The following is a 12,393-nucleotide window of genomic DNA, read 5'->3' as shown; positions in this document are numbered from 1 at the left end:
GATTTGAAATCCGTAAAGTGTGTGGAAGAGTTGAAATAAATATTGTCTATCAACAATGACAAGCCACTGGGGTCTGACAACTTTGATGGAAAATGACTGAGGATAATAGCGGACGATATTGACACTCCTATTAGCCATGTCTTCAATTTAACCCTACTAGAACATGTGTGCCCTGGAGGGAAGTGAAAGTCATTCCGCTACCTAATAGTAAAGCCCCCAATCAGCCTGTTACCAACCCTTAGTAAAGTTTTGTTAAAAATGGTGTTTGACCAGATAAAATGCTTTTTTTACAGTAAACAAAGTGACAACAGATGTTCAGCACGCTTATAGGGAAGAGCATTCAACATGCACGGCACTTACAGTTCACAAATGACTGATGATTGGCTGAGAAATTGATGATAAAAATACTGTTGGAGCTGTTTTGTTAGACTTCAGTGCGGCTTTTGACATTTTCAATCATATTCTGCTTGCTGGAAAAATGCATGTGTTATTGCTTTACGCCCCCTGCTATATTGTGGATAAATAGTTACCTGTCTAACAGAACACAGAGGGTGTTATTTAATGGAAGCCTCTCCAACATAATCCAGTTAGAATCAGGAGTTTTTTGTTGAAGGAATTCAGTTGTACAACTGACTAGGTATCCCTCTTTCCCTTTCCCCAGGGCAGCTGTCTAGGCCCCTTAATTTTGTCAATCTTTACTAAAGACATGTCACTGGCTGCAGTTAGTTTCAAAATGGGTGGGAATAAATAAGTTAGTCCTAAATATTCAAAAACTAAAAGTATTGTATTTGGGACAAATCATTGACTAAACCCTAAATCTCAACTAAATATTGTCATAAATAATGTGGAAATTGAGCTTGAGAAGTTGAGGTGACTAAACTGCTTGGAGTAACCCTGGATTGTAAACTGTCATGGTCCAAACATATTGATTCAACAGTAGCTAAGATGGGGAGAAGTCTGTCCATAATAAAGTGCTGCTCTACCTTCTTAACAGCTCTATCAACAAGGCAGGTCCTACAGACTCTAGTTGTGTCGCACCTGTGGTCAGGTGCCACAAAGAGGGGCTTAGGAAAATTGCAATTGGCTCAGAACAGGGCTGCACGGCTGGCCCTTGGATGTACACAGAGAGCAAACAATAATATGCATAACAATATCATAGTAGAGGAGAGATTGACTATATCACTACTTGACATGTTGAAAGCACCGAGGTGTCTGTTTAAACTACTAGCACACAGCTCAGACACCCATGCATACCCCACAAGACATGCCACCAGAGGTTTCTTCACAGTCCCAAAGTCCAGAACAGACTATGGGTGGTGCACATTACTACATAGAGTCATGGCTACATGGAACTCTATTCCACATCAGGTAACTGATGCTATCAGTTTAATCAGATTGAAAAAACAGATAAAAATACACCTTATGGAACAGCAGGGACTGTGAAGCAACACAAACATAGGCACAGACACATGCATACATACGCACTAGACACACAAACACATGGATTTTGTGTTGTAGATATGCGGTAGTGGAGTATGGGCTTGAGGGCACACACTTAGTGTGTTGTGAATTCTGTAATGAATGTATTGTAATGTTTTTAAAACTGTATAAGTGCCTTAATTTTGCTGGAACACAGGAAAAGTAGCTGCTGTCTTGGCAGCAGCTAATGGGGATCCATAATAAATACAAATAGAAATACAGATGATTAACAATGTAGCGCTTATTGTTGACAGTAAACAATACATTGTTAATCCCATGTAGAGGAGTTAGTCAGATGAACTGAGCTATAGGGATTTTACACCCTGCACCACAAGGCAGAGAGATGGTGTGACTTTAAAGAAATGTAGAAACATATTAAATCATCAACCATTGACTTTTTATCATCCTGTCTATAAATGACTGAACATCCATAGCCAATTCAGACCAAACAGCAATGTGTTTTTGTATTTTTTTATTTACCTACGTTGAGGGGATAGGCCTCCCCTATAGCATTCCCATGTAAAGAGATGTCAACACAAACACATCCGAACAAGAGAGGGGGAATAGGATTCACAGTTCATACATAAAATACATTTATTTGCCATTTCCTTGCTTTCATCTGCAAGCGGTGTCCTTCACGATCTATTTGACCCAGACAGCATCCATCTGTAATATTAAATCTAGAGATACATCTGTGTGGGGTTGTGTGTATGCGAGATAGAGAGGAGGAGGGTTGATGGAAGAGAAGAGGCAGGGCTAAGTCATGCCAGTTTGGCCCCTGCCTAGGTCTCTACATGATGCCACAGGAGGACAGGGGGTTGGCGATCTGGCAGGTGCAGGCTGACTGGCAGTACTGGCGCACCGTCTGGTAGCAACTCCGGTCGGCCTCCCCTCCCCACTGCACCGGGCCGTTGGGGTCAGAGGGCAGCCGGCTCAGGATGCTGGTGTTAATGGCCAGGGCAGCCAGCCCATAGTCTGTGAACAGCACCGTCTCACGCCTGCATGTGGGGCACGAGATGAACTTGTACTTGGGGCAGGACTCGTAGAGGATCTGCAGGCACTCCTCACATACCGAGTGTAGGCAGGAGAGGATGCGAGGACGCTTGCCAGTAAAGTTGTAGGTGTGGCCGCAGGTGGGGCAGTCTAGGGGTTCACAGGGCATTACGGGACCCGAGGAGGAAGAGGAGGTGGAGGAGGACGTTGAAGAAGAACGCAGCACGTACTGGTTGACTATGACATCCTCCATCTTGTAGTGGAACTGGTGGTAGCAGATCTCTGTGGAGCTGGCTTTGCGCTGGGCCAGGTAGCTCTCCTTGCGGCCCATGGGGGCTGGGGGAGATGAGACCATGGGTCTGGTGGGGGCCAGGTTAGTGCAGGTCACCTCCATTGCAAGATCCCTGCAGGTCATGTCCAGGGCTAGGTCACTGCATGCCTGATTGACTATGATCTCTCCCTCTCCCCCTCCGTCCCATGCCACCCGTGGGGGAGGGGCAAAGCGAGGTTGGGTGACAGGCACCGGGCATTCCCGGGGGAACTTCTCTGACTGGATGATCTTGACGGTATCCATGGGGATGGTCACAGGCTGTCGCCTGAGGCAGGACATGGACATTAAGCGTATTTGGGTGTCTGTCTTTTTTTAAGAGAGGGTGCTATGGCTGGTTTAGCGGGCGATGCCCCTGGCTTGGGCTGGGAGTAGGTCGGGGCTCTGAAGTGACCTGGGTGTGTCAAAGTCAGCCATTAGAGGGGACGTGGGGACGTATGATTCTGTCCATTTTTCCCACGTCTGTTGTGCTGTTACCCTGAGTCTTTATGTGGGACAGAAGGACTGAGGACTAAAGCCAAAGCCCTCTAACCTGGAGCAGTGAAGAAGACGTCCCTATTAGACAGAAATACTGTCCTCTAACAACACTACTGATAGACAGGGATAACAGTCCTGTGCCTGGTAGTTAATCTGCTTAAAACTACTCTGTGCAGTCTTAGATATACAATAAAGATATGTACTGAATATTCAACCACAATAGCAGCAGAACAACAGACAGGTCTCAACACATCAGCACAAATGATATGTTTTCAGTGATAACACCAATAAATAATATTATATGTACATATATATAGATGCTCACATAACACTACAGGGTTGTGAAGAATTCTACTCTCTCAAAATGTAGAGCTCAAGCAGCAGGGGCTGTTCAGTAGTAGTTCAGTCTACTGTCTCACAGCATCCTGTGGCTTGTCAGGGAAACTGACGCAAACTGGGCTTGGGGCTGGCTTGTTTCTCGGTGGTTGCTGCTGAAACCAGCACTTTGTTTCTGTTTCTAGCTGAGGCTGTGGAACAGCCCAGTGTGTGAATGTGTGTGTGAACAACCTGTATACACTCAGACTAGAACCTCCTCTCTTCCTCTCTCTGCCTGTGCTTTTGGTTGAATATGGTTTTGTAACCTTTGACCCCCTTGGTTGTGGTCTCATAAGGCAGAGTTATTTTTTGGGAGGTGTATCAGAGACAATGGAAGGCTCTTGGAATGACTCCCCTGCCCTTAAACACACCCTTCCTGAATTTCTCTAAGGAGGGAGTGAAGGGGTGCTCCCACTAGTGGGCAGATAAAGGTCTCCAGGGAGGTCCTTTCTTCGTCACGGTCTGTGTGTCTGTCCCTCAGAGGTTCAGAGTGACAGCAGTGACCTCAGACTGTCAGATGGTGTGACTGTTATCCTCTTTGGCTCAGTTACCTGAGGAAGGAGAGGAGAGTTTGATTAAGCACCATCCATCAAAGTAAATCACACATTAATCTGCTATTTGTATTTATTATGGATCCCCATTAACTGCTGCCAAGGTAGCAGATACTCTTCCTCGGGTCCAGCAAAATGAATGCAATTATACATTTTAAAAATATGACAAAACCTTATGACTATGTGTAATTGTTAACATATGTTTTTTTTTACTTTTATTTAACTAGGCAAGTCAGTTAAGAACCAATTCTTATTTTCAATGATGGCCTAGGAACAGTGGGTTAACTGCCTGTTCAGGGGCAGAACAACAGATTTGTACCTTGTCAGCTTGGGGATTTGAACTTGCAACCTTCCGGTTACTAGTCCAACGCTCTAACCACTAGGCTACCCTGCCACCCCGTTATTGCAATACTGTATGATGGATGTGGACAGATGTGGATACTCTCTCTATTTTAAGAAATATTAAGAATAGAACACCCTCCTTTGAAATCCTTAACTTTAGAGAAGATGCTCTATTTGTTAAAGTATACTGGGGTTATAGAACGCTAGTTTTCTGAAAGAATTATGAGTCTGTGTTTCTGCTCTCCTCATGCCTCTAGCATCCTGTCTACCCTTATTATCCTCCTACTATATGACACATGAAAAGGTTTCATGTTTGGTCAGAGGCAAATGAGCAAAACAATTGGCAATCATCAGTGTGTGAGTAGGTTTCATTTCGAGTGGTAATGTGCATTATGTAGGTGGCGTAAATGTACGATTGTTTGTAGTAGTATGTCTGTTTCCAAGTCAACACAACAATGGAGGAAAATTACACATATTTTCTCTTCCACACAAGGCTCTCAGTAGATGTGATGCAGGGAGATGGAAGGAGAGCGAGGGAGTTGACCTACATGCTGCGAGAAGGAGAGAGAGAGTGAGAGAGAATAAAAGGGAGTGCAACATTGGTCCAGGTTTCTATTTATGGTGTCTTTATCTTTCACTGTGGTTTCCTGCCCCCAACCTCCTCTGAAGGTTCACACAGAGTGAAAGAGCTATACCTTTACAGGCGGAAATACCCTAGCGAATTAACCCTCAAACCCTAACACACAAACACACTCTCTATTTTCTCTCTCCCCATATTCACATTCCCATACAGACACTTAAAACATCACCTACACTACCCCACCGTGTTCCAATAGAGCATCGATGCTGAGCAGGCAGGTGTAAATTCTCCTGTATCTCGCTGATGAAAACATTCTGTTGTGTCTGATTGTGCTCTTGTATCTGACCCCATTCAGTGACAGAGAGGGCCGTTTGCCAGTGTCACTCACAATTTCTCTCAAAGCGTTCCACCGGCACTGCAGTGCCGCAATGCTTCTTCTTAAATAACAGCTTTCTCGCCCTTTCTCTCTCACACACATTCGTTCACAAACCCACACACTGTACACAGCCATGCATGCTCTCACTCCATTTCACACTAGCATCTGCCAGGGCAAGGCCAATATGTGCCATACAACACGTTTCCCGACCACGTATTATCACTTTATGATATGTAGCTAATTCAAGTCAATTTGTGTTCAGGGCATATGTTTTATAATTGAGGCAGAATAGTATTCAATAATTCCCTTCAGTGTCCATTCATCCAGCCACACCCCCACACACCAGCCTGCTCTCATGGTTGCAGACACAAACAACACACCTGATGTATGTATGTATAATCATATGGTCCTTTGTAGCTCAGGTGGTAGAGCCTGGTAATTGAAACACCATGGTAGTGTGTTCAACTCCAAAGACCATCCATATATATATATTTTTTTTTTGCCAATTGTGTGCCACCCTATGGGATCTCAATCACGGCCGGCTGTGATACATCCTGGAATCAAACCAGGGTCTGTAGTGACGCCTCTAGCACTGAGATGCAGTGCTTTAGACCCCTGCGCCACTCGGGAGCCCATATGTAAAATGTACGCATGACTGTAAGTCGCTTTGATATTGTTTATAACAGGTCAGTCAGAGGGAGCTGTCTTATGATTGAGGTACTGGACCCGAAACATTCAGGCCAGCTGCCCAAGGAGCCTCACTGCATCACAGCCTTGAAAATGAATCATCTAAAATTAACATCTCATTTGGCGACAGTGATATATAAATGGAAGCTGATGAGGAAGGAGGCCTCGTGCTGAGGTGCGACGTTAGTACCTTGGGATAGAATTATGTAAGAGGCTCATCTCAGAACCAGACTCAGTATTAACACGCATAGAGGGGGGTTATAACTGTACCAGCCCTACATCAGTCAGTCAGGCCTATGTTGTTAAGATACCAAGGCCCTCTGTCTGGCTGGCTGGCTGCCTCAGGCCGGCCCAGCCCAGCCCAGTACAGTCAGCTAGTCAGTCCGCCCACCCAAGAATTAAACTAATAAAATCATGTGCTGCATATTTGTTCCTGTCAGCAAAAACAAACAAGGGAGAAAAAGGAGAGAAGGAGATAGCAGAGCTCAAGCTAGAGGAGAGATCTGACAGGTCATCTCAGCAAACAACACGCATCTCTTTCAACCAACACGCACAATACATACATTCCTACGTAAGTACACATACCCTAACACACACACACAGAACACCAATAGCATTTTCACCTTTATTCTGTACACCCCCCCCCCCTCACAAACACCACCCATGATATTCCAGGATACGCACATTGAATTGACAGACAAACATGTGTGCAAAAATGCTATTAAACGCTAATATGCCAGACTACTTCTGGACGCATTAAAGATGCAGGACTATAAATACACTGTGTTATTCACATCTAATGCGCACGTTACCACAACAACAACAAAACAGACTGAACAGACTGAACATTACTACCATCTTCCACTCCCCCGTTCCTCCTCCCCCCATTTGCCTCCACACACACACACACACACGCACTGCTCAGTCCAGCTGTCTCCCTCACACGACCTCCTTGATATATTCCACTTGTGTGGTGAAGAGAGCAGGAGAAGGGTACCATGTTCAGAATGAGTCAGACACTATCAGCTGGCTGTCCCTGCCTCTATCCTCTACTGTACCTCTGCATCTCCATAACACATGCCTCACCCTCAGCCAGGTGACCTGAACTGGACTGGGCAAAATAACTGGTTGAATGGTGCCTGTTCCCCTATAACACACACAGCACTACTACACAGATAATGCTGGCTATGTTCTGTTTAGCGTCCACAGGTCTGTCTTGCTGATAAAGGCATCAGCATATCTCTGCTCTACCCTGTGGGGGTTATGATGTATTATGATTATGTAAATGGTATGATGACCTTAGAGCTCGCTGTGGACAAATCCCCAGATTTATCTCTGTTGACTGATGCACATCTGAGTAAAATGTTGCATTTAAATTGACTGTGAATTCCATAAAGCATTGCTTTACTGCATATGCCGTTGTTGATTAGTATAAACCTATATCATGTTGATGATGACTATTTGCTCTCTCTCTCTCTCTCTGTCTCTCTGTCTCTCTGTCTCTCTGTCTCTCTGTCTCTCTGTCTCTCTGTCTCTCTGTCTCTCTGTCTGTCAGAACTCGACAGTGTCAACTCCAGCAGATCAATAATAGATCCTCCTGCATGGCCGCGGGAAGATGTTTTGAGCTGTCGACGGAGGGGGGGTGGTCATTACTATTATTACATATACATTATTATATATAGTAATACTCAAAAGATGGACGCCTGTTCTTTCAAGGGTTTATCTTTATTTTTACTATTTTCTACATTGTAGGATAATAGTGAAGACATCATAACTATGAAATAACACATATGGAATCATGTCGTAACCGAAAAATCTAAATATATTTTAGATTCTTCAAAGTAGCCACCCTTTGCCTTGATGACAGCTTTGCACAGACTTGGCATTCTCTCAACCAGCTTCAAGGTAGTCACCTGGAATGCATTTCAATTAACAGGTGTGCCTTGTTCATTTTTGGAATTTATTTCCATCTTAATGTGTTTGAGCCAATCAGTTGTGTTGTGACAAGGTAGGGGTGGTATACAGAAGATACTCCTATTTGGTAAAAGACCAAGTCCATATTATTGCAAGAACAGCTCAAATAAGCAAAGAGAAACATAATTCCATCATTACTTTAAGACATGAAGGTCAGTCAGTCTGAAGCTTTGAAAGTTTCTTCAAGTGCAGTCACAAAACCCATCAAGCGCTATGATGGAACTGTCTTTCACCACAGGAAAGGAAGACCCAGAGTTACCTCTGCTGCAGAGGATAAGTTCATTTGAATTGCCAGCCTCAGAAATTGCAGGCCAAAAAAAATGCTTTACAACATCAACTTTTCAGCGGAAACTGGGTGAATCAGGCTTTCATGGTCGAATTGCTGAAAAGAAATCACTACTAAAGGACACCAATAAGAAGTAGAGACTTGCTTGGACCAAGAAACACGAGCAATGGACATCAGACCTGTGGAAATCTGTCCTTTGGTCCAAATTTGAGATTTTTGGTTCCAACCGCTGTGTCTTTGTGAGATGCAGAGTAGGTGAACGGATGATCTCCGCATGTGTGGTTCCCACCGTTAAGAATGGAGGAGTAGGTATGATGGTGTGGGGGGGTTTTGCTGGTGACACTGTCCGTGATTTTATTTAGAATCCAAGGTACACTTAACCAGCATCGCTACCACAGCTTTCTGCAGCGATGAGCCATCCCATCTCGAATAGCGCTGAGTGGGACTATCAATTGGTTTTCAACAGGACAATGACCCAAAACACACATCCAGACTGTGTAAGGGCTATTTGACTAAGAAGGAGAGTGATAGTGTGCTGCATCAGATGACCTGGCCTCCACAATCACCCGACCTCATCCCAATTGAGATGGTTTGGGATGAGTTGGACCGCAGAGTGAAGGAAAAGCAGATAACAAATGCTCAGCATATGTGGGAACTCCTTCAAGACTGTTGGAAAATCATTCCAGGTAAAGCTGGTTGAGAGAAAGCCAAGAGTGTGCAAAGTTGTCATCAAGGCAATGAGTGGCTCCTTTGAAGAATCTCAAATATAAAATATATTTTGATTTGTTTAACACTTTTTTGGTTACTACATGATTCCATGTGTTGTTTCATTGTTTTGATGTCTTTACTATTTTTTTACAATGTAGAAAATCGTAAAAAAAAATAGAGAAAAGCCCTTGAATGAGTAGGTGTGTCCAAACCTTTGACTGGCACTGTATAAATATTGATTTATCAGGTGCAGCACTCCTACTTCCTGCGGCTATGCCCTCCTGACACACAGCCGCATGAAGGATTTATGATTGACGTGTAGAGCAACATATGGTCAATCAATATTCCAGTGGCCATATTTATTGAGCAAATAGAGTTTTGCGGCAGCTCTGTCTCAGCTCAGGGAGATGCAGACCGACACTGTTGCTGTAATAAGGATGGAGAGGGAGACAAGTAACAGAGATGAGTATGAGCTGAGTAATGGAGGCTGCATTGTGTATCTGGGGAGCTTGGTTTGGTGGCTCAGTTAGTAAGTAAGGAAGGAGCAGGTTTGGCGCGGCAGCAGCGTGTGGGAGTGGTGCACCAGCAGCAGTTATGCAATCGCAGCATGGCAGCAGTACGCAGCTCAGCACTCTGACTGCAGTCAGCAGCGCCAGCCCAGTGCATGGTCAATATGGAGATCCCTCAGTGCTGCTGACTGCTACACAACAGGAAGTTCCAGACAGGTCCCCTTACTCCCCTCTCTCTCCCATCACTCTCCAGAGAGATCTGAGATACCCCAAAGACACCCTTTCCCCTGCAGTCAACACACAATGGAATATCTGTAGACTGAATATGACCCCCCACCAGTTGTGTGCGTGTGCATAGCGGGTGTGTATTTGTATGTCTAAGCCCGTGCATGTGCCCTTGTGATGCAACGACACTCTCAACCAACATGAAATGCACAAACCGCAATAAAAAATATGCACATGCACAGACACAAACATCATGCACAGACCTCCCTCAGTGTACACTCACACATTGATGGATCCTAGATCAATCCTTTTACCTGTGTTGCTGGTCAGTCCTGTCATATGGTCCTTCCAGTTCTCCAACCACCTTGCCAAGCCTGCTTCTTGCTGTGTGTTGCTGCTTTTGGAGATTACTGTCCTGAATATACTGTCTGTCCTGTGTTGTGAAATGACAGTAGTCTTGTTACAGGGTAGAGCTTCACTGTGCATGTAATGGCCCATGCATCTGAAAGCAGAACAGAGAATGTTTTGCCATAAGGGAGGAGGAGGAGGAAGAAGAGGAGGAGAGGAGCAAAGGAGACAAGGTGCTCATTCCTGTCTGAGACCCTGAGAGGATAGATGATAGAGGTGGAGGGAGGAAGGTAAAGATGAAAGAAGGGAAGGTAAGATGGAGCCTGAGCTGTCAGAGGGTGGGTGCGTCACTCCTTCCTTCAGCAACAGTGATGGAGGACAGAGGCTGGTGGTGGAGCCCTCCTCCTCTTCTTCTCCTCCTCTGTTCCCTTCGTCCTTCACTCTCCCTCCCTTTCTCCCTTTCCTCTGTGGTGTGGCCCAGCGGTTGCTAACGGCTCTCTCTCCATCCCTCCTCCTTTCTCTCGGTCTGTCAGTCAGCCAAAGAGGTTGTGTAATTACTTGAGCTCCTGTGATGTCTCTCTAAGTATCTTCCTCTCCTCCTCTCTTCTTTGTTTCTCTCTTTCTATCTTCCTATTTGGTCTCATAAGGAGCCTCGGGTCTTCAGGTATTTACTGCTGTCTTTCTTCCTTCCTTTCTTATTTTATTCTCCTCTGTTGTTGTCTTTCCCTCAGTGCCGTCTGTGCTCCCGTTCTCCTTCTCAGCTTCTGTCAATGTGCCTCTGTGCATACACTCACACACACGGGCTCACGGATACTATGTTTACGTCTCTCTCACCGTATGTAACTTATATGTCCCTCCCTCTCTCTCTCTCTCTCTCTCTCCTCTCTCTCTCTCTCTCTCTCTCTCTCTCTCTCTCTCTCTCTCTCTCTCTCTCTCTCTCTCTCTCTCTCTCTCTCTCTCTCTCTCTCTCTCTCTCTCTCTCTCTCCCCCTCCCTCCCTGCTTTTCTCTCTGCAGTCTCCGCTGCAGTGCCTCTGCAAGCCGGATCACGTTTTCTAGTCGCCAGTGAACATATTTTAGCCAATGTGGGCCCTGACAAAACCCACCCCCTTCTCCCCTGCACACACACACACACACACACACACTCATTCACTCACCCACACAACCTACTGAAAGACAAAGGCTATGTGCAGATATCATATGAATCATACTCCATATACAATATGAATCCATCAAACACACACCACACATTCTCCGGCACAGGACAGGCACACAGGAAATACAGGAAGCTGCTAACAAATAGATTTAATCTGCAGAGTTCAGCACATCTGAAATTGAAAAACAAATTCATTCAAATGTAGAATATCTTATGTAAGCTATCGCACAAAACAAATTCCTCATATTTAACACAACACACGTGAAGTAAAAAGAATAATTGTGCTTTCATATAAGGCACACATTGAGAGAACATGTCATTAAAGTTGCTTGATTCTTTATATTTTGGCTGTGAAAGAGGATTATCTATGTCTTTCTACACAAACATTAAGATACCATCATTTTGTTGTTATGATGTAAAAAAAACTAAAGAGTTATGACACAACATAAGCTGTAGAGAAATAGAGATAATAATGTATGATGTAGTCAAAATGATTGGCAACCTTGATAAAGAGGAGCAAAGAAGACTATATTAAATAAATAACACATACTGATCTCTGTTGTCTGCTCATTTTTTTATTTATTATTATTTTATACTAATATAATTGCTTAAAGAATCATATTTTGTTTAAGGCCTCTTGATGCACCCATCCCGTTAGCGGGATCATTTTCGTCAACATCTGCTGAATTGCAGAGCGCCAAATTCAAATTAAATTACAAAATATATTTAATTTTCATGAAATCACAAGTGCAATATAGCAAAACACAGCTAAACTTGTTGGTAATCCACCTGGTGTGTCATATTTCAAAAAAGCTTTTCGGCGAAAGCATACCAAGCATTTATGTAAGGACATCTCTCTCGGTAGACAAAACATTACAAACAGCTAGCAGCCAAGTAGATTGGTCACGAAAGTCAGAAAAGCAATAAAATGAATCGCCCAACCTTTGATGATCTTCGGATGTTTGCACTCACGAGACTCCCAGTTACACAATAAATGTTCC

General features: G+C 44.2%; 1 protein-coding gene across 1 annotated transcript; it reads right to left on the bottom strand.

Annotated features, from left to right (window-relative positions):
* Positions 1 to 1,934: 1,934 nt before the first annotated feature.
* LOC135544388 (RING finger protein 208-like) lies at positions 1,935 to 11,113 on the bottom strand. Its single transcript, XM_064971954.1, has 2 exons — positions 10,205 to 11,113; positions 1,935 to 4,203 (listed from the first exon to the last, which is right to left on the bottom strand). The coding sequence occupies exon 2, from the start codon at positions 3,086 to 3,088 to the stop codon at positions 2,270 to 2,272; it is 819 nt and encodes a 272-aa protein (XP_064828026.1). The 5' UTR covers positions 3,089 to 4,203; positions 10,205 to 11,113; the 3' UTR covers positions 1,935 to 2,269.
* Between the last annotated feature and the right edge of the window lie 1,280 nt (positions 11,114 to 12,393).

This window comes from Oncorhynchus masou, chromosome 8 (assembly GCF_036934945.1).
Source record: "Oncorhynchus masou masou isolate Uvic2021 chromosome 8, UVic_Omas_1.1, whole genome shotgun sequence".
Taxonomy (NCBI): domain Eukaryota; kingdom Metazoa; phylum Chordata; class Actinopteri; order Salmoniformes; family Salmonidae; genus Oncorhynchus; species Oncorhynchus masou.
The sequence above is the reverse complement of the archived record's forward strand: the minus strand, read 5'-3'. Positions and strand labels throughout refer to the sequence as shown.

What these genes read in the sequence shown, in the direction of transcription:
- LOC135544388 (XM_064971954.1), bottom strand. Translation starts at nt 3,088, where the DNA reads ATGTCCATGTCCTGCCTCAGGCGACAGCCTGTGACCATCCCCATGGAT.